Consider the following 22,994-nt stretch of genomic DNA (forward strand, 5'->3'; position numbering starts at 1 on the left):
AGAAATTCACAAGGAGCCACATGTTGAGCCCGAGCAGGTCCACCTTTTAAGAAGCTGTCACAAAATCTTTATAATGTTGAGGTCAGACCGTGGAGCCAAGCTGGCCTTGCCTATGTATGCTATGGATTGTGATGTAAACAGGAAGAATATTCAATTTTTAGGGTACCCTTGGATTTTCCAAAATGTGCAAGCCTGAAAAGTTCTAATTTCCAATTTATTACATGTATGATTGCTGTCATAGATTTAGATTCAGTAATGGCCTCATTGGCAACACAAGCGCTGTAGAGAGAAGTTAACTGTGCCATGGCAGCTAAGAATGAGATGGCACTACGGCCCTGATTTATACTTTATAGGTTAAAACTGCACTAACACAGTTTTGCACCAAAAGGTTTTGCACCGGCTTGAACCATTCTTGAGCGCCACCCGGGAACCATATTTATGGAATGGCGCAAGCCGGTGCAAAGGATAGGCTAGCGTAAAAAAAAATTGTTAGCCAGGTGGGTCTGGCAGTATGGAAGAAGGGGGTTTTGTACCAAAAAATGATGTTAGGCAGATTAGAGTAAAAAAAATTACTCTAACCAGCCTGGAGTCATTTTCTGATGCAAAACCATCCATTGGGCCCCCAATGGCACTTAAAACAAAATACTTACCTGTACTTACCATACTCGCCTAGGATGGCGTCCCCCATCCTCTGCTGTCCCTGTGGTGTGGGTGGAGGTGTCCTTGGGGCCTGGGGAGGGCACCTGTAGGCTTATTCCATTGTGTTTCACCATGGAAATAAGCCCACAGGTCCCCTAACGCCTGCCCTGACCCTTTCGTTAAATAATGGTGCAAAGCAAGCGTTGCATCATTATTTAGCCCCTCCTCCCCCATGTGTGATTTTTGCACGGGGGATAAATATGGTGCTAAGGTCATAGAGTCATTTTTTGCACGGGAACGCCTACTTTGCATCTCATTGACGCAAAGTAGGTTTCCACGTCCAAAAAATGACTTTAGCTCCATAACTTTGGCACTAGACGTGTCTAGCGCCAAATTATAAATATGGAGTTAATTTTGCACCGAATTTGCGTTAAAAAAAAGATGCAAATTCGGTGCAAAACAAGTATAAAAAGGCCCTTCAGAACAGACAGAGGTGTAAAGAGCATTGAGCAGTTCAGATTAGACAAAATGATGCAACCTCTGTCACTGGGTAGTCCTCCCCCTGCTGACCCCACTGACCTAATCAATCACTGCAATGATAAATGAGATATTGTGGTGTTGCTCTGTGTTATAGTAATGTGTTCTGTTGTTGTTGAACTGTGTTGTGCTAGTTTTGTGTTGTTGTACCTCAGCTGTATTTGGTCTGCCTAACCATGTGACACATTTCCACCACCACAAACTAACTTTCACGATACTGTTGTAGAAGGGGAGGGGTTACCACCTGGGTCGACATACGACAGTGATGACCCAAAGATGTTTTGTAATTGGACCTATATGTTTATGTCGTAATCCTGAGTGCTCTGGCTCTCCAGGGTCCGGCCGGCTGATGTACCTAGGGCACCAGAGCCCACCATGGTCCATGATGACGTCTGGCCTATTCCTGGCTTTCAAACCTCACCTACTCACAGTCACGAAAGTGAAGAGGTTACAAGAGGTCCAAGGGCCTCAGGGAATCTGGATACCACCTGGATATTGTGGTGAAGGAAGCACCACTCCTGATACTCTAGAGCCAAGTCTTGCTTTCTTCAAGAAGGTGATGAAAGGGGCACACAAGAGCCTCTAACACCTGCTCCGCATGGGATATCACCCTATTATCACCGGCTGACCAATTCCAGACCATCTCCTCACCTTTTTTCAGAGTCTGTGTATACGTGACTCGTAGCTGTGGGTACGCATACACAGGATATCACGCATAGTGTCTTCAACCTTCTTGTCGCTGTCATTAATGGCCGGAGTAGGGCACTTGTGCAGTATCACCGGTTGTGGTGCTCGTCTTTTCTGACACCACTTGTTGCATGTTGATGCTTCTTGTTGGTTCGTTTCAGGTCCAAGACCAACTGCCCCATCTCAAGGCAATTGTGCAGTACAGCGGGGAGCTGGAAGAGGAGAGACCCAACCTGTACACGGTAAGCAGACTGCAAAGTGCTTGACGCATTGTCGCATCTATGTATGTGACTTTTATGGCATAAATCTGACTAGGAACACCCTAGTTATGGCACGCGATGCAGAGGTGTCTTTCAGAAGAGGCTTGACAACAGACGCTCTCCATCAGTCTCCAACAACGCCATCCCACAGACAAGAAGCGTCACTCACTCATCACTGTCTCTTGCCCTGAGCTTCAATGTGTTGCAACCATCATGCAGTAACAGAAGTGCTCAGTGTGTACATATACCTAATGCTTCCAGTTTTCAGTTTTTACTGATTTTTACAGATTAATAGAAACATAAATTAATCTATTTCCTGTTTGAATTTATTTTTAAAAGCAGAAAAATCTAGAAAATTGTGCTTCTTATGAGTGACACTCTTTTCTGTCCTCCATGAACACCAAACCAACTGCGAAGCAGATAGACATCATGGGATTTAAAGACAGCATGAGATTTCCTCAATTGCGCATAGGTTCACATATATTTGTATATGGTGCTAACATCCCCTGTTTTGTGTAGTGTTTTGTTTTATTTGGACACATTTATTTGCTAAAGCCCGACAGGCATCAAAGTATAAATGTAGGTTTATCAGTTAAATAAATGTGGAAATATATCGTTTTATGACTCCATTTAGTCCCGAGACATGAAATAAATATGGATAAATACTAATAAAATAGCCAAAAATTAATACTGTAAAACCGGGAGCCCTAATTTAATACCACAACACCGGGCATGAAAGTCCTGTCCCTAAAGTGAAGCTCGGACTGTGTGCTGTGCTGTAGTACTCCGCTCCTTGCACACTGGCACTAGCATTTAGACTTTTCTGTTTGTCCATTAGGTTAACCTTCTTCACTGTTCTTGCTGTGTAGTTTGTCATCAGAATCATAGCTAGGATTCGGCCCTACTCATTCAGATTTTTGCTCTGGTCCCTGCTTCATTGAATCACTGGCTGGCTTCTTGCTGCAATGGTCAGTATACGATGCTCCACCCACGCTTCACCCTTCTGGCTGTGTATGTTCGCTTTACCTTATTGCGTGTGATGAGACAAGGCTGACCATCCTGTCTGTCTTCAATGGGTTGCTTATCGTGCTGCCTGCCTCTGGACTCCAGGCTGCGGAGCCATGATAGACATCTCCATGTCTCTAACCAGTCAGTTATTACTCCTGCTTCAGCATGGGATAGCCATGTCTGACTACTAATGCATGAGCGATGAGCTGTGGTTGGCCACTCAGTGCCTCTTTTATGTGTCTTATATCCTGAATCATCCAGCAAGAGCTCTGTCTGGTTTCCGGTAACTAGCTGCTAGCCAAGAGCTGACATTTCTGTGTGTCAGGTATGTGTTGTGTATCCTGCTGGTGGCAGCAAGAATTGTGTGGTTTCTGTAACTATCTGATGGCCCATGGTTGGCCACCCAGTGACTCTTTCACAAGTCTTCTATTCTGCTTGTGATAAAAAGAACTGTGCCTGATCCCTACTCACTGGTGCCAGAGATTTAACCACTCTGTGTGTCTTTTATGTGTATTGTCTCATCACCACAACAGCAAGAGCTGTCCCTGATTCCTGGTAAGAGGCCAGAATCTATAGTTAACATTTGTGTGTATGTGTGAATTAGCTGTCAATTACCATCTATGGAGATCGTAATATAGCAGACGGAACATCCGTCACATTTGTGAAAGGGTATTCCATCCGCCAACATCATTTATCATCCAATCAGACATCAGGTCCTCTGTCTGTTCGGGTGGAGCTGTCTGAACCTGATGGGTCTCCCTTGATACTGAGCCGTGTTCTGTCGCCCATGTTGCTGGTTTTCAAATGTCTGTAATTGAAGCTGCACTAGCTTCTACCAAGGATGCAGCCATTCCCCGTGTCGATCTACCTTGAACCACCCCTGGGAAGCGTCTGTCCTGATAAGCTCAAGCCTCAGAAATGAAAGGTGTGATCCATCTACCCAAAGTCGCAGTTGAAGTTTTTTGTCCATGTCGCAAGATTCCAACATACCCTGCTTAGTCTGTCTGTTAAAATATTGTCTTGTTCTTGATTGTGGGCTGCTCACAGGGAGGACAGAAGATTCTCTGCCCAACCCAGGTATCTGAAATATAATTTGCCAAATCTAACAAAAAGATGAAATGCAATTCCTGCTGAGATCCCAGTAGTCAAGATCACTTCCTTTGTCATGTAGAAGGAGGTATTCTTTCTAAAGGAAAGAATTATTGATACAAACATGAAGACACAACTACCCCGCTTCTTGGTATACGTGATCCTGGGATTTGGGTAGCCCTAGTAGTGGTATCTTGGCACACTGGGGCACAGCCACGATACCCGCTCATTTAGCCTGGCTTCACAGGGTCCGGCCCATCTTAGGCATGGAAAGGCTTTCTCTGGTTCTCACACAATAGGAAGACACATACCATTTATCACATTGTTGTCCCAGGAATTTCAGGAACTTACGTGCCCCCGGTAGCTGAGGCTGGTGGGACTGGTGGAAACAACTTCAACGAATGGAACTCACCACAGAGAGCGTAGACATTTTTTCCCTGGCTCAGTCATAGGCTTGAGTGTCCCAGGGGGTCGCGTGTGGGAGAGGTGGGGGAGGTTGTTTTGCGTGTTATCAACACTGTTGTAAATACTCGATTTAAGCCAGAGACAGAAGCTTGATGCGCTGGCATGGTATTTACTCTTTCTAATAAAAATATTTAAACCATAAATGGAAAGGGTGAGTTTAATTGATGTCTTCCGGCCTGGAATTTGACACCCCCCCTTGAAGCCTTCAGTTTGATAGTCTTCATGGTGAATGAAGTTTGATGGACTGTCGGAGGCTGGACTGGCTTGTAGTGAGTACATAGGGGTACTTGCACCTTGCACCAGGCCCAGTTATCCCTTATTAGTGTATAGGGTGTCTAGCAGCATAGGCTGATAGATAATGGTAGCTTAGCAGAGCAGCTTAGGCTGAACTAGGAGACGAGTGAAGCTCCTACAGTACCACTTAGTGTCATATGCACAATATCATAAGAAAACACAATACACAGTTATACTAAAATTAAAGGTACTTTATTTTTATGACAATATGCCAAAGTATCTCAGAGTGTACCCTCAGTATGAGGATAGCAAATATACACAAGATATATGTACACAATACAAAAATATGCAGTAATAGTATTAGAAAACAGTGCAAACAATGTATAGTTACAATAGGATGCAATGGAGACACATAGGGATAGGGGCACAAACCATATACTCCAAAAGTGGAATGGGAACCACAAATGGACCCCAAACCTATGTGACCTTGTAGAGGGTCGCTGGGACTATTAGAAAATAGTAAGGGTTAGAAAAATAGCCCACCCCAAGACCCTGAAAAGTGAGTGCAAAGTGCACTAAAGTTCCCCAAAGGACATGGAAGTCGTGATAGGGGAATTCTGCAGGAAAGACACAAACCAACAATGCAACAACGATGGATTTCCAGTCGAGGGTACCTGTGGAACAAGGGGACCAAGTCCAAAAGTCACAAGCAAGTCGGAGATGGGCAGATGCCCAGGAAATGCCAGCTGTGGGTGCAAAGAAGCTGCTACTGGACAGTTTCTGCAGGAACGACAAGGGCTAGAGACTTCCCCTTTGGAGGACGGATCCCTCACGCCGTGGAGAGTCGTGCAGAAGTGTTTTCCCGCCGAAAGACCGCCAACAAGCCTTGCTAGCTGCAAATCGTGCGGTAAGGGTTTTTGGAGGCTGCTGTGGCCCAGGAGGGACCAGGATGTCGCCAATTGCGTCAGGGGACAGAGGGGGCGTCGAGCAAGACAAGGAGCCCTCTCAGCAGCAGGCAGCACCCGCAGAAGTGCCAGAAACAGGCACTACGAGGATGCGTGAAATGGTGCTCACCCGAAGTCGCACAAAGGAGTCCCACGTCGTCGGAGAACAACTTAGGAGGTCGTGCAATGCAGGTTAGAGTGCCGTGGACCCAGGCTGGACTGTGCACAAAGGATTTCCGCCGGAAGTGCACAGAGGCCGGAGTAGCTGCAAAAGTCAAGGTTCCCAGCAATGCAGTCTGGCGTGGGGAGGCAAGGACTTACCTCCACCAAACTTGGACTGAAGAGTCACTGGACTGTGGGAGTCACTTGGACAGAGTTGCTGGATTCAAGGGACCTCGCTCGTCGTGCTGAGAGGAGACCCAGGAGACCGGTGATGCAGTTCTTTGGTGCCTGCGGTTGCAGGGGGACGATTCCGTCGACCCACAGGAGATTTCTTCGGAGCTTCTAGTGCAGAGAGGAGGCAGACTACCCCCACAGCATGCACCACCAGGAAAACAGTCGAGAAGGCGGCAGGATCAGCGTTACAGAGTTGCAGTAGTCATCTTTGCTACTATGTTGCAGTTTTGCAGGCTTCCAGCGCGGTCAGCAGTCGATTCCTTGGCAGAAGGTGAAGAGAGAGATGCAGAGGAACTCGGATGAGCTCTTGCATTCGTTATCTAAAGAATCCCCAGAGACAGAGACCCTAAATAGCCAGAAAAGAGGGTTTGGCTACCTAGGAGAGAGGATAGGCTAGCAACACCTGAAGGAGCCTATCAGAAGGAGTCTCTGACGTCACCTGGTGGCACTGGCCACTCAGAGCAGCCCAGTGTGCCAGCAGCACCTCTGTTTCCAAGATGGCAGAGGTCTGGAGCACACTGGAGGAGCTCTGGACACCTCCCAGGGGAGGTGCAGGTCAGGGGAGTGGTCACTCCCCTTTCCTTTGTCCAGTTTCGCGCCAGAGCAGGGCTAAGGGGTCCCTGAACCGGTGTAGACTGGCTTATGCAGAAATGGGCACCATGTGTGCCCATGAAAGCATTTCCAGAGGCTGGGGGAGGCTACTCCTCCCCTGCCTTCACAACATTTTCCAAAGGGGGAGGGTGTAACACCCTCTCTCAGAGCAAGTCCTTTGTTCTGCCATCCTGGGCCAAGCCTGGCTGGACCCCAGGAGGGCAGAAACCTGTCTGAGGGGTTGGCAGCAGCAGCAGCTGCAGTGAAACCCCAGGAAAGGCAGTTTGGCAGTACCAGGGTCTGTGCTACAGACCACTGGGATCATGGGATTGTGCCAACTATGCCAGGATGGCATAGAGGGGACAATTCCAGGATCATAGACATGTTACATGGCCATATTCGGAGTTACCATTGTGAAGCTACATATAGGTAGTGACCTATATGTAGTGCACGCGTGTAATGGTGTCCCCGCACTCACAAAGTCCGGGGAATTGGCCCTGAACAATGTGGGGGCACCTTGGCTAGTGCCAGGGTGCCCTCACACTAAGTAACTTTGCACCTAACCTTTACCAGGTAAAGGTTAGACATATAGGTGACTTATAAGTTACTTAAGTGCAGTGGTAAATGGCTGTGAAATAACGTGGACGTTATTTCACTCAGGCTGCAGTGGCAGGCCTGTGTAAGAATTGTCAGAGCTCCCTATGGGTGGCAAAAGAAATGCTGCAGCCCATAGGGATCTCCTGGAACCCCAATACCCTGGGTACCTCAGTACCATATACTAGGGAATTATAAGGGTGTTCCAGTAAGCCAATGTAAATTGGAAAAATTGGTCACTAGCCTGTTAGTGACAATTTGAAAGAAATGAGAGAGCATAACCACTGAGGTTCTGGTTAGCAGAGCCTCAGTGAGACAGTTAGGCACCACACAGGGAACACATACATATAGGCCACAACCTTATGAGCACTGGGGTCCTGACTAGCAGGGTCCCAGTGACACATAACAAACATACTGAAAACATAGGGTTTTCTCTATGAGCACTGAGCCCTGGCTAGCAGGATCCCAGTGAGACAGTGAAACACCCTGACATACACTCACAAACAGGCCAAAAGTGGGGGTAACAAGGCTAGAAAGAGGCTACTTTCTCACATGGACTCTTAACCAACTGGGTATTTTTTGATTTTTTAAAGCTCTGCGAAGCAAACCCTAAAGTTGACCCCCAAACAGCCTGTTACCTTAGAATGGCATATTGAGAAGATCCCCCCCCTTCTGGACCCCTTTGCTTTTCAATTTCTGAGATAAATATGGATCCAGGCCACAGTGTAGGAGACTGTGGAGCATGCCAAGTCCTTCAATATGTCACAGGGCACATCCAACAGGAAACCGGGGGCATTTCCATGTCTGAAAACAATCCTGAGAGACCCACTCCTACCTGAACACCTGCTGTAATGGTCTGAAAGAGGGGACAGAGAGGCATAAGGTTAAGACCCCAAATCTCTTTCTCATGGAAACCTGTACTATGCTTTCTACGAAATCCACTACGGTAACTGTAGAACATCCATTTGGTTACCCAACGTGGCTTTACCTTTACCGAAGATGGCAACCGCATATCCTCCTTAAAGAGTGTGCCAGTGTGTCAGGAATTTAGGGAAAACAGCCTTCCCCTGTGAAGCAGATGCATAATTTCTTTATTAACTGCCAAACAAGGGGTGGGGGAATTCCAACTTTTGAAAAAGTCATCAACATGGACTGAGCGCCCTCCATAAGAAGCTACATACCACCGACCAAGTATGTGAAAAGAGTGGCAAACTCTGACTTCTGCATGAACTTGTCCTTTGAAGTAGGATCAGGTGACTGAGATTCATCCTCATCGTACTCTGGCGAGGACCAAGATGTCTGCAGCCAGATTAGGAGGAGGATGCAGGTTCTTCATTCAGGTTAGAACCTGGTTTGAGCCTCAACTGTTCATGTCAGAGCTTCACTGTCCCTTCTACTGTAGGTAACTGGCAGGCCCACCCCAGCACAGGCTCACACTAACATTCCATTCCATGAGCACATTCTCTCAGCCACACTCACCCTTCCAAGCACCAGCTTGGGCACATGGTGGGCACTTGGTGGTCAGTGTGCCAGCTGCTGAGGCTGGCCCTATGAGCTGACAGATTGATTTCTCTCTGCCTCTCCAACAGAAGGATTTATTTTAATCTACTTACAGGCCTTGGTGTCCATTCCCAGGCCCTGTGTTTGGCACTTTCATTTGTGTACACCTGTTCATGGTGAAACTGATACTTAAAGCATTGTTAATTTTTCATACTGTGACTAACCTGTTTTGCAGATTTTTGTTTACAATTTATTTGTAAAGTGTAAAATCCCTTTACGGCAGCTTCAATGTGTAGATGAGGTGAAATAAACAGGCCAAATACATTAAAAAATGGACAAACTCAAAATTACAATTCTGAAAACAGTGATGGAAAATCTACATAATATAAAATTGAAATACCAAAATCCAGTTTGGGATGTCAAGACACTAGCTGAGATTCATTAGCTAAAGGAGAAAACTTTATTCCATTAACTTCTACAAAAAGAACGTCTTTCTGATGCTGTCTCAAAAGACAAAATGCAAGACTAGATGGGGCTAGATGTACAAAGGTTAGTAATACCAATTACCAAATAGCAATTTTTTTTTAGAAAAGCTGCTTGGTAATTGCTATTATCAATATACAAAAGTAGATCTGGCCCTTTAATGATTCATTGTGGGTCCCAAATAGACCTGTCTCATGAATATTAGTGAGTTAGGTCACAATTTGTGACACACTAAGATTTGCTGACATCACAGGTTTGGTGGCCTGCGGGGTTCCCAACAGGACCCCTTCCAATTTGCGAATGGTTTACCACCGACAATGAGATGGTGGTAAAATGTGAATGTTTGGCAACGCATTTAAGTCACTAAACATTCATGCATCCCGTTCTGATTCTGTATTGGATGCCCTAACCCACCCTTTTCCAATACCGAATCGGCATGCATTCGCAATTTGGTATACCAAAATGCATTTTTGCGGTCGCCAACAGTTCGATTTTGTGAATTGGGTGGTTTGTAGCTTCAAAAATGGTTCGTAATCTAGACCTTGGTTTCTTAGGAAGAACAGTCACATAAAGAACATGATTGACTAACCTTAGATCACATTCTACATGACGTGTTTGGAAGGGACACCACTTTGAGTTAATACTGCTAAGCCTGAGGGAGACGGTCAAGGTTCCATAATGTAGCCATGACCTCGATTCAGGCATTACTGGTAACCATTTCAACTCTCTATGGGAATGTGGAAAATTATATTTTTAGTGCTAATATGACTCTAGTGGCCAAGTTTTTGACTGTGCATGTCTACCAAGGAGCTTTTTGGAAATATTAAGATATGCTGGGGCCAGTACAGCCAGAGAGATTGCAGGTAGGGTAGGTGCAGAAGACTGTATTGGGCGTCTGCGGCAGTCCCTACACCTATGAGGTGGTGATATACGGTTGCAGCTGAACCTGGCATATGAGGCTGGAATGGCCATATGTGGCTAAAACTCAGTGTATGACTGTTGTACATGATCGTGTGAAGCAAGACCTGGGCATTTTGATTGGTGTCTATGTGTAAGAAGCTGTGCCTTGGCCTTGGAGATTGTTCAACAACATATGAGGCTGCACTTCTTTATCATACCCAGAATGCCTACTTTCCAATCTTCCAGGTGATTGGTCACATGGTCAGAGTAGAGTCCATCTTGGCTGTTCTCATGAGTAAGTTCTTGTTCTCTGCCCGCAAAACAAAAATGGAAGCAATCAATTATACGTTAAAGTTCCTGAATCTGAGGGAAGAATGTGAGCGTCTGCGTCTCTCAAAGTTCTTTTTTAGTGTTTTTCTCTTCTCTGCCAGCAAGGTTCAGATTACCAAGAGGGCAGAACATAGGGAATGGACGATGGTGGCCAGGAGGACCAGGGCCAAAATAACCAGGGTCTGGAAGACCTGAACAATGTGAACCTGCTTCTAGAGGGCCAAGATCAATGGCTACAGTACCAGTAGGACTAAAAGGATAAGAAAATGATCCAGGAGGACCAGGCCAACTCAAATCACCAGGGCAAAGGTTAAGAAGGCCAGGACACAAGAGGCCAGATGCGTAAGGATCTGGGGTACCAGGGCTAGGAGTTTCAGGGTGAGAAGAATAAGGGTAAGGTGACTATGACCAAGAGGACCTGAAAGTAACAGAGGCAGATGGTCCATGACTTGGGAAACCAGGAAGGGTCCGAATGGCCAAAAGGCAAGGATTCTACTAACATACACAATAGGACAGGAAGGACCAGGCCTAAGATGGTTGGTTAGCCATGTCCATGAGAACTAAGCCCAGATTAAACCAAACTATAAGGGCCAGGACCAAGAGGATCAGGACCAACAGGCCCTGAATATCAAGAAAGGCAATGACTATGAAAAATAAGAATAGTACGACCACAATGGTCAGGGCCACGAGAAGACTCTGATGAGCAGAGGAGGGAGTAATGGAGGCTCCAGATAGATCATCTCAGATGTCTCAAGCGGGGATCTTGTGTGACCCCCAGATCTCTCTGCTGACATTTCTTGTGTGTGCAACTGTGGTGTGCAAGTAGCAAGTGCAGAATTGTAAGAGTTGTTGTGTGATGAAAGTCTAATTGCATGGACCAAGGTGATGCATTTTGCATGATGTGATGGAGAGTAGATACAGCTTCACAGCGGGCGCATATTGACTGCATCTCTGTGGATGCTGGGTGGAGACCCAGAACTGAAGTGAGGGAGAATGGAAAAACCTGAAAATGGCTGCTGGTTATTTCTTACTGAGTGACGAAATTGGGTAGATGGCAGTAAAGGGTAGGTCACAAGTATTTCTTGTTAACGGTGGCAACGTTTCTAAGCAGGGCTACCCTTTTATCTGTGCCTGAAGACTACTTAGAAAGGCTGATGACATCTCATGCTTCAGTGTGTCCTTGTTATGGATACTTGGAAAATGGAACTGTGAAAAGATCGATCTGTAGGTCACAAGAATGGAGGCAACAAAATGACTCCTGTTTGTTTTGTATCCTATTTCTTACAATATTTGTAATAACGTTAATAAATACAAATCTATACGAGTTTCTTTTCTCTGTGTCTTTGATGCTTATATGTCTTTCCCTGATTTACTGGGAAAACTCATTCACATTCCAATGACATTCCGTTCAATGAATTATAGTCACATTGCTTGTGGCTTGTGGATGAAATACTTCCACTGTAACAAAACTTTTTTGAAAACTTTGTTGGATGGCCATCATGTCTGTCCTTCAAATGTTTTGTGCCACCATAACAGCAGTTCTTATTAATGTAGAGGGGGGTTGTCCACAGGACCAGCACACAGTTCTAAACTTGGGCCCATCTTTATACTTTTTTAGCGCCGCATTTGTGCCACTTTTTGATCCAAAAACGGTGCAAACATACAAATTACAATTGTATTTTGCAAGTTTGCGCAGCTTTTGCATCAAAAAATTACGCAAATGCAGCGCTAAAACAGTATAAATATGGGCCTTGGTGTGCAGAAGTCCCTCCGGATGGTGGAGGTATTGTCCTCTGCCATCCTGATTGAGTTAACTCCGTCCTCGAAACTCTAAATCAGACCCGTAGCTTTTCATCCTTCTATCATGAGACTGGAATGAAGCCTCTCAATTATACTGTGTGTGTACTGTGTTTGACACCTTATAAAGGGCCCATGCAATTGTTTCCATTTACATAGAATGACCCTAAATATCAGATGGCTTTATGCCACTGGGATACAACATTTCCAACTCTGTATTTTGCTTTTACAAATCAATGTTTTCAGTAGTTTTAGTTCCGACTTGTTTAATTGAACTGAAACAGAATGAATAATTCCAGAATGCACTGAATTAATGCAGAAACAGAGGTGTTGTTATAACATGGAACTTTTAGGCAATCCTATATCCTTCCCTGGTACATTCACATAGCTTTGTGAATAAGAGCAGCTACATAACGTTAGAGCAGTAAACAACTTTAACTAGTCCTTGAAAGGTTCTAATCCTGGTTATCATTTGTCACCTCTGCAGGTAACTGTAAAGGGATAGGGGCATTTGTGGAACAAGAGACAGCTCCATAAAGGGCCTCCCAAGTCACTTTGTCTTGGCCGACGGGGTAATGGAGTGGCATTCTGTGCAATGTCTGTCAAAATAACTGGGACTTTTGTGATTGCTTACGAATTGCAAATAGAAGGGTTCATGCAAGGGGTGTCCATCCTCCCCTTTGCACTTCAGAAATGAATTTATTGACAGTTTGTAACTGGAATGTCGCAAACCATTGATGAGCTAACAACCCTCGAACTGGGCAGTAACTAATTTGCATATGGGAAGGGGTCCCCTTAGTGACCCTCTTCCTTTGGTATCATGTTGGCACCCTCAGGGGTAGAAGTTTTCTGAAATGTAAAACTTTTTTTTTAATTACCACTGGACTTTTAAGGAACACGGGCTGCTTTATTACAGCCAATCACAGGGGGGTGGCCAGTTGGCAAATTGGTGGCAAATTGATACTTGTCTAATGCATATTAACTAGGCTGGCTGTTCTGCAAACCCCCTGGGATTCAGTATTTTGTGAACCGACTGAACAGTACATACTTAGGTTTGCAAAATACTATTCAATTTGCAAAATGTATACAAGAAATTTGCAAACACTTTTTGTAAATGAAAAAAATAGCAGGACCCTAACCTTCGTAAGGAGATGGATATCAATTGTGTGCACTCGTTGTTTGCAGTTCTACCTGGTATAACTCCCTGTTGAAATCTGCATAAGGTATAATAAACATAATTTAAGCAATTAAGTCAGCAGCTGGGTAAATAGTGACGTTGCTCTGCTGTTTGCATGGCTACGGGTCAAGTTGTGCATACTGTCTGCTATTTAGCCAGCCACCAGGTTGTTTCTTTTCAAGTTATGTGCAAGGCCACCCACAATAGAGTGTATCATTTATGCTAGTAAGTCAGATGCTGGGTAAATATTGATTTTGTTTTGATACATTTCAGGCTGCTGGACAAATAATTTAATATTTCTGCTACTTAACCATTTGCCACATAAATGGTAAATAATTGTGTTTATTTGCTTTTTACATGGCTGCTGGCCCAATTGTACATGTTTGCCACTTTGCCAGCAGCTAGGTAGTGAGTAAGTTGTTTTGTAAGCTTGAGTGCCAGTCAAATAGTACAAACCCTCTGCTATTTAGGCATTGCATGTAAATAGTGATAGTTCCTTGTTATTGCACGGATGCTGTAGGAACAGAGCAGAATCTCTACTATTTAGATAACAGCCGAGTAAATAGTGACAGTTTTCTACTATTTGCACAGCAGCCAGCCAAACAGTGTAGAATCTCTACTCAGGGGTCTCCAACCTTTTCTGTAGTGAGAGGTACTTCTGATCAATTAAAATCATTATGAGTCAGTGAAAGTAAACAACACTTTCCTTGACTTTGAGCCCAATGTCAATAGAGCCAGATAACTACGGTCTGAACATTTGACTAGGGGCGCTATCACAGGACTGCATGTGTGTCAGTGAGAGTGTGGGTTTTGGGGATATATGGATGTGTGTGCATATGAATAGGATATATTTGCACGGACAGCTGAAAGCCTTTTCAAATGTGCTTGAGGCACAGGACATACCTTTCGCCATATGTGGCACCGTCACATGCATAACACAAACATTGAACCATTTTTTTAAATGGGAGGAATTTAAAGTGTAAAAATATTCATAATGTGGAACATTTTATTGCACTTTAAAACAATGGTTGAATGTTTGTATTTTTCAGTTATAAATATGGCACAATGTTCTACTGGCCAATGGGAGCCAGAGACCTGCTGTTTGTAAATTCAAAACTTTGAAACAAAATTGAGGACATTAAAATGAAAAGCTGACTTAATCATAAGGTACATTTTCAGTTTAATTTTCTCTGATTTAAAAGCATTGAGAAACATCATTCTTTCTCTCCTCCAATATTGAGTTGACAAGGACCTATATTTAAGAGTCAAATGCCTCAGGGCTTCAGTTCTTCACCTCTGTGCCATCAGGTCATACATCTGACTCCAGCACTGCTCATCATCAGGCCCTGCTATCTGCAGCCTGATGATAACAATGTAAACTAAACACAGCCTTCCCTTAACTTCAAAAGAAACAATTTCTGACCCTGTGCTTATTTATAAATGAACTCCGGGTTGTGACCTACTCTGAAGGTGTCTGGGAGCTACTTGCAGCTCGTGATTGACTGGTTGGAGACACCTGCTCTACCATTTAGCCAGCGGGCATGTAGATAGTGAAGTTTTTCTGCTATTTGCACTGCTGGCAGCAAACAGTGCAGATTCTCTGTTATTTAGCCAGCAGCTGGGTAAATAGTAAGTTTTTTCTGCTATTTGCACTGCTGCCAGACCGTGCAGAATCACTACTATTTAGCCAGCGGCCAGGTAAATAGTGAGGGTTTTCTGTTGTCTTGCATAGAAATCAGCCAAATACTGCAAAATCTAAAAAAATTAGGCAGTTGCCGGGTGAATAATGAAGTATTTCTGCTACTTGCAGTGCTGTCAGCCAAACAGTGCAAAATCTCTACCATTTAGCCAGTGGCCAGGTAAATAGTGATTTGTTTTGCTATTTGGACCGGCGCCAGTGAAACTGTGCAGAATCCATATTATTTAGCCAGCGGCAGCGTGAACAGTGAGGTTTCTTTGATACTTTCAAGGTGACCGGCTATAGTAAATAATTTCTACTATTCAGCTAGCAGCTGAGTAAACAACAGAGAAAATTCCCTTTTTAACCAGCAGTCTGATAAATAACTGATACCATTGTTTTAACTGGTTGTGTGAGTCAACCAGATGATTAAAGTCAATTAATGACTGGATGGGTACAACTATTGTTAATTTGTTGGCTTTTTTATGCTGCACATCTTTTGTAACTTTATTTGTATGCAGCGGGAACTGAGTGCCTAAGGTGCTTATTGGAGAACCAGGCTAGTTACACATTTTGAGGCACCGTGAGAGTGAGTGAGTACCCAGCACCCAGCATGTTGAGGTGAGGGTGCGATTCAAGGCTGGTTCCCAGTTCTCGGGTAAGCAGCGGCAGACACTAGGCCAGATCACTTCCCCATTAACTTGCATTTTTTAACCATTATCACAACAGTCCCAAGTGCCTCTTTGGTAGGGAAATCCAGGTTTTAAAGATTGTAGCTGTGCTGCTTTGTTCATTCATGGGTTTAGGCCACCATCTTAGCTGTATTTTTCAAAATAAGAATGAACTGCGTTGCTTGAGCTCTAATGTCAGTTGCCATTGGATGCACGATTGTCTCCTCTTCTTTCTACTGGGTGTTCTCGACATGTGTTATCAAAATATTACAAGGGGCTGGGCTTACAGCTGCCATTGATAATTTAGTTTTATCCTCTAACTCCTGTTTACCCTGCTGTTGGTGGAGGCACAAATAACTGTGCAAACGATATGACATACATTTAGATTCACCAAAGAAAAGACATCAAATGTTACTCCATGTATTGAACTTCATAAGTGAGAACCCCAACTAACACCAGATTAGAATAGCATGTTTGGGCTTCATGCAAAACAATTTGATCAACACAAATTTAGAAAAACATCTAACTATGGCTCTATCAAAATAGCGGTTGGTACCTAGAAACTAAAGCAACTCGACATGACAAACAGTACCGTAGTCAGTAAACCTATCCTCAGTTTGGATCAGCAAGCTGTGACAGTCTTCGTCATAAGGACATCGGTTCAGTCAGCTAGGCATCTGGTTTCAGTATCAGAGTTCAGAAAAGGCAAAGTCTCTTTAAGCAATAACATTTAGCATGTCTCTTCTCAAGTCAAGAAAATAATGGCGGTATCTGCCCTCAGTGCAGTCTGGCTAAGTTAGATTTCCTAAAACTACTTCCCAAGTCCCTATTGGTCCGGGGATCGCATGTTTACATTTAATCCAATGAAACTAAACCCTCAAATCTACAATTCTTCTAGTACATGGATCACATGTTGATGATTGGTTCTCATCTCTTCCGTTCTCGTCATTGCGCTCATCAGGTAACAATATTGTTGCAGCTTCTGCTCCAGTCAGTATGTTCATTGTCCTTGCCTGGGAAAGTCAGTCTCACGCACACTACTTTAAACCTTGTTTCATTAACTAGTACATCATCTCCAAGCAAGCAGTTCTCATGAGGAAGACTTTTAGCTACAAGCACTTGGTCAGCACAGTGGAAAATCACAATGTAATTCTTTAAGCATCCATTTTAAAAGTCAATTAAGAAATGCAGCTTGCCATGAAGCCGTGCAACTAGGCCAAGACCTCGCTAAGTTAAGGCCTTACGATTTATTAAGCTAATACATAATGCATAACCATTAATACGACATATTACTACATTAATCAAACATGAGTTCATCATTTCATATTAATAAGCCATTAATAAGTGCACTTCGTGAATACTGGTGGCCACTCTGGTGGGCGCACCTTTAAATGTGTGCAATATTTTTCTCTATGTTATTACATTTTCTATGCAATTTCAACACTCAGGATACATGAATAACCATTAATAATTTCATTAAAACTTCTCTGTTAACATGGGCACTTTGCCAGAGTCGGACCAGAATGAATTCTGACAGCTCTTTGCCTCTTTGGGGTTTTTGTTTTTATGCTCACTTGCCCTGACTTCTGGTTTGCTGCTTTGGCTACATGCAGTTAATGATTTCATTTATTTCAGGCCCTTACACGGTCCACTGAGCCAAAGCTTGCAGGTACTGCTATTGTAATGCCAATCAGTCTCGCTGGGGTTAAAAGGAATGCTCAGGTTATCTAGGCACTAGGATCCTATATCATAACTATATGTTAGGATACTCAGACCTTGCATGCATTATTTTGCAAAGGAAAAGTCATATCTCAGTTTTTTTTATACCTTATAGATTTGAGCAATTAATTTCATGGCTCTATGGGAAGTTCCATGTCACAAAGCGTTTATGAAATAGACCAGGGAGTTATTCTTGCAACTAAACAAAATGTTAAATAATTCTACTGCATCTAGCTTTGTAGCATTAGACATTGCAACATGTGAGTGCATTTCTCAGACCACATTGCTAACTCTTTGCCCAGGGCTCAGATAATAAATTCTGGCACAGACGAGGAGTGAGAATGAACCTGCTTGGATTTTCTTGCTAGATCTAGGACAATGTGTAACAAAAAAGAATGTTATGCCATATTGAGATTAAACATTTAAGGGTTTTGGGTCTTGCCAGAGACCTCCTCTGCCCCAGCATGACCACTCAATCGCCCCTTCCCCTCCCCCATCCTTTTAATCTAAATCTCTTCCTTGCTATATCTGCCATGAACTTCCTCAAACTTTCCCACCTGCAAGACTATTTAAGGACCACACTAGAGTACCAGTTGCTGCATTCCACGTTCCTGTTATGGCAACCATCAATACACAGTGATAGAGTAGGAGATTGATTCATACAGCTCAGCACCACCCCCACAGTCCTCCCCCTGCAGACATACTGCCCCTTCAGCTTGTATCCGGGCTCTCCCAAGACTGGCACTTTGCTGTGCTGCACTAACCAGAAACATCCCTCCGATTGGTCTCTGAAATGCCATCTTGTCACAGCATCCATCCTGGACAAGGCTAGTCTGCATCACCAAGCCAGGGACCACTACTCTGATGTACTGTAGGCAAACAGGGCAATGTGATTGGTAGCACCTCCCATCCCCAAATCAGCATGGGTGACCATGCCAAAAAAAACAAAGCATTAACTCGTCCAATGCTTTCAGAAGTAAGGACCTCACTACCCTGGGCCCACCAGATGTCTACTTCTGGATTCAAATGCCTGAGACCTCACTACCCATCTCTCATCTCCAGCAAGGCCTAAGGCAACATGTAACACTGCTCCATTGGCACAACTCCCCATCTTCCATACGCTTGTTTGAGAAATCCTGGCCAGGACCAGGTGTATGACTTGAGCTGACCCAGGAGGAACACAATTATGTTTGTTGATCCCCCACAATATTTACCCAGTCCCTTTCAAAATAGCTTTATTGTTCAGCCTCAGATGTGAGCAGGTCTTCTGAACATAGTCTAGTAAGTAAACCTTCCTAGTGAGTCCTTAGAGTAGACATAATGGGCACTCAGGTTGACCTCAGCCTTTTGATCAGGAAACAAAGGGCACAACTCGAGTAGGTCAACGCAAGGGAAGGACACAAGGGATACAGGTGGTAGGATGTTGGGCACCAAAGATATTCAGTAAGTAAAGGGAAAATAAAGGTGACGCAAAGACGATAACACACATACACACCAAAGTTCTTTATGCCTAAGGAGCTCAAACATGCCTGTCCGTGATGAGAGAAGACCTCTGGTCTCTACTTGTGACTGAAGGATCTCCACGTCTCAGGGTGTCTGTGAGCAGACTTGTGGGCACCGAGGCTGATGAGTACCCAGGCTGATGGATGCCCAGGCTGATGAGTACCCAGGCTGATGGGTACCCAACCTGAGGTAATTTGACATTCATTTGTGGATGGATCCTAACTTTCGTGAGTGTGCCTCCTCTCCGGGGGAGTACCCTGCTGGCAAGCAACAATGGGGCTCTAGAATCAGGCACCATATCTCGAAATTTAGATCTAGATTGTGAAATGGCTCAATATTTGGCCACCTACTTAGCAGTGATTCACCCACTCCAGACATTTGTATTTGACCTTCTGTTCAAATGCTTGGATACTAGTGGGTCCAGGCAGCCTTTTATCCCTCTGTGGTTGATACTATGAGTACCACGAGGAACTTCATTATGTGTGCTTCGAATTTAGGACCAGAGGTACAAACTGCCCTGTTTTTTCTGCTAGCTGCATGAGCATCAACCAAGTAGTGCAGAATCTCCACTATTTATCTACCATTTAGCCAGCGGGCAGGTAAATAGTGATATTTTTCCTGCTATTTTCAAGGTTGGCGGCTAAATCGTAAATTGGCGGCCAAGTTAATAGCAGAGAAAATTCACTATTTATGCTGCGGCCAGGTAAATTGTCACTAACAGTATTTTAACAGGTTGTGCAAGTCAGCTAGATGGTTTATGGTGATGTTCTTCCAGAAAGGAGAGACAGCCCAATATTCCAACTTCCAAGGTAAATAATGGACCAACTCTGCACCCACTGGTCACCTGCTCGGAGCATGTGCTGGACGGATGCTTGCGGAGTTTGGAGAGATGCAGGGTGGGCAGATTAGGTGAGGGAAGCCATTTACTGCTTACAACTTGCAGAATTTGAAGGAAGATGGGAGCCTTCCACCACCTCGTCAAACCACCCTGGGGATGCTGCCCCGGTTCACTCGTCATGGGGCCTGGGCTGTGTAAACATCTTTTATTTAGTTGTAGGATGCCCAAGGGGAGAATGTGCTCTTTACAAACACAGGTTGTGTTAAGTTTACTTGAACCAGTTCTGGTCTTTATTTGAACATAAGTCCAAAAGTGGTTGCTTGGTTTCTCATTGCTTTTTCTGTGTTTTCCTGATGCTGCCAGTGGAAGGACTTCATGGAGCTAGGGGAAGAGGTGCCTGACTCTGATGTGGATGCCATCATCGCTTCCCGGAAGGCAAACCAGTGCTGTCTACTCATCTATACCTCTGGGACCACGGGGCAGCCGAAGGGGGTGATGCTGAGTCACGACAATGTGAGTACGAAGGAGACCCTTGGGTCTCAGGAGCCAGGGACCAGCAATTCCAAGCACTTTTGAGCTGGTGAGCACAGACCAAGCGAGGCAGGTATCTTCAAGGACTAAATCACAAATTGTTCCAGAAAAGAATGTATATTGACTTTTATTAAAGAAGTACTGGTGACAGGTGTACTCAGTCAAGGTTCTTGCGAATGCCGTGAAGCAAGCAGGAGCTCAGGCTGGGACCTTCACCATCAAATGTCTTTAACTTGAGTAATGATCTGAGATTGCATTTCTAGAAAGGTGGCCAAACTGCTCCTTTCACTGGGACAGCCTGGTAGCCATTATTTGGCCAAATCACAACCCGGACAGAAACGTGGACAGCAAAAGGAGATGTTTATGTCTGGGAGAATGATAGTTGCCTTTGACACTTATCCTTGAGAGACTGTTGTAGAGACTGAGGATGCCCTTACACATCAAATTAAATTTAGGCTCCATTTCGAGAGTGAATGTGTTGACACCGTGTTGTAGAACATGACACATCTGATTAACAGTTTTGGTGAAAGCATGGAAGTTAAACTTGTCTTCTTGACTTTTTACCAAACTGAATGTATTCATTTGTGTTTTTTTCTCAGAAATTATATACATATAAGTTCACTGAAAAAACAAAAGATAACAGAGACGCTATAGATAGGCTCTAAATTTACTCATACAAAACCATAGAAAATCAGCAGTTATAGTTAGAGTTCTTTTAAGTAACTATAACTTGCGCCCTAAGTTAACTATACCTTGCACCCTTGCCATGCACAGTTTTCTTATCAATAATTTTATTGCAAATGTTGCAGTGATAATATCAAAGATGGCATACAACATCTCATCAATGATATAATATGTGGAGTAATTATCTGTGCATGGCAAAGGCGCAAATTGTAGTTCCCTTAGGACATGAGTTATAGGGCCAGATGTATCATACAACCGATTTGCGATTCTCAAATAGCGATTTTTAAGAATCGCAATTTCAGAAATGCAAAAAGGTATGTATGATTTTTGTGATTCAGTAATAGCGATTTCTTAAAAATCGCAAATGCTATTACCGAATCACAATGCAAAACCCCAGGGTACTGGGGGCCTAAGGCCCTCTCTGCTGCACCCCACATTTTTTTTGGGGGACATGTAAGGTGCACACATGCCAAAAGGGCATGTGTGCTTTACATGTACATTTTAAAAATGCATTTTAAATGCATTTTCAAATTTTGCACATGGTTACCACCGAGTTCAACTTGGTGGTAAATAGCGATTCCTAAATGCCCAAATCACATTTAGGAATGGCTTCATACATCTGCTAAGAAATCGCAAATAAGAAATCCTTATTTGCGATTTCTTATTTAGAGGGCCGCAATTTGCGACTCTCTATACAGGGTCGTAATTTTAAGGAATCGCTATTTTTGTGATTCCTTAAAATTGCATTCAGAATGACTTTCATACATTCTGAACTGGCTTTTTGCATTCGCAAACAGGCATTCGCACCGTTTGCGAATGCAAAAAACCTTGATACATCTGCCCCATAGTTACTTAAAAGAACTCTAACTACAACGGCTGAATTTCTATGGTTTTGTATGAGTAAATTCATAACCTAACTATAACATCCCTATAACCTTTGTTTTTCTTTAGTGAATTTCAATGGTTTTTAACGTAAATAAAGTTTAATTAGTATGCGTTATTCCAACACCGCAGCGCACGGCCTTTGGCCGTGCGCCCTAGGGGATGGTCACAAGCAAGGCCTGGCCTGGCCTGGCCTGGCCTGCAGCAAGGCCTTGCAGCCAAGCCCTTATAACCACACAACCCCATGACACACACATCCTTTGGCTGTGGGCAGCGCAGGTTTGACACAGGGCCTGTCTCTGTCACTGAATCTGTGAGTGGGTGCATGAGTGTTTCAGTGGGTCTGAAAGTGGGTGTGTGAGTCTGAGTGGGCGCGAGGGGGTGCATGAGTGTGTGAGTGGGTGTGAGTGAATGAGATAGTGTATGAATTAGACTGTGGGTTTTCTTTCAAATGTTTCCATAATCGTGAATAATTTGAGAACATTTATGAATTTTCGCTAATATCCCAGATGGTGACACAAAAATATTTTAAACCCATAATTTTCACCTAAAACACACCTAAATGACACCCCTGGGGTCAGGGTACCTTCACTCTGACCCTTTATGCTACTTCAATTTGGATTTTCACCCCGGGGCCCATGTCCCGTGTAATAAAATGGCTGCCACATCTTTGTAGTCAGGTTGTGGTAAGCCAATTGCAACCCTTCTTTTCGGATGCGTATTCATGAAAAATTTGCGAATTTCACGAATTATTCGCGGCCAGAGATGTGCACCTTTATTCTCCCTTCAATATCTCAAAAACTACCGAACAGATTCATACCAATTAAGCAAAAGTGTAACCTGCTTACCGACAGCTA

The 22,994-nt window shown here is 44.0% G+C and overlaps 1 protein-coding gene across 5 annotated transcripts in view; it reads left to right on the top strand.

Annotated features, from left to right (window-relative positions):
• LOC138251737 (long-chain-fatty-acid--CoA ligase ACSBG2-like) overlaps window positions 1-22,994 on the top strand; it is a 359,144-nt gene that overhangs the window by 270,870 nt on the left and 65,280 nt on the right. For all 5 annotated transcript variants that reach the window (XM_069205674.1, XM_069205678.1, XM_069205675.1 and 2 more), the window contains 2 exons: window positions 2,025-2,105; window positions 20,404-20,553. In XM_069205674.1, the coding sequence (XP_069061775.1) occupies window positions 2,025-2,105; window positions 20,404-20,553 (231 nt within the window). The remainder of the gene's footprint in view (window positions 1-2,024; window positions 2,106-20,403; window positions 20,554-22,994) is intronic.

Source organism: Pleurodeles waltl, chromosome 1_2, assembly GCF_031143425.1.
Source record: "Pleurodeles waltl isolate 20211129_DDA chromosome 1_2, aPleWal1.hap1.20221129, whole genome shotgun sequence".
In the NCBI taxonomy this organism is placed as follows: Eukaryota; Metazoa; Chordata; class Amphibia; order Caudata; family Salamandridae; genus Pleurodeles; species Pleurodeles waltl.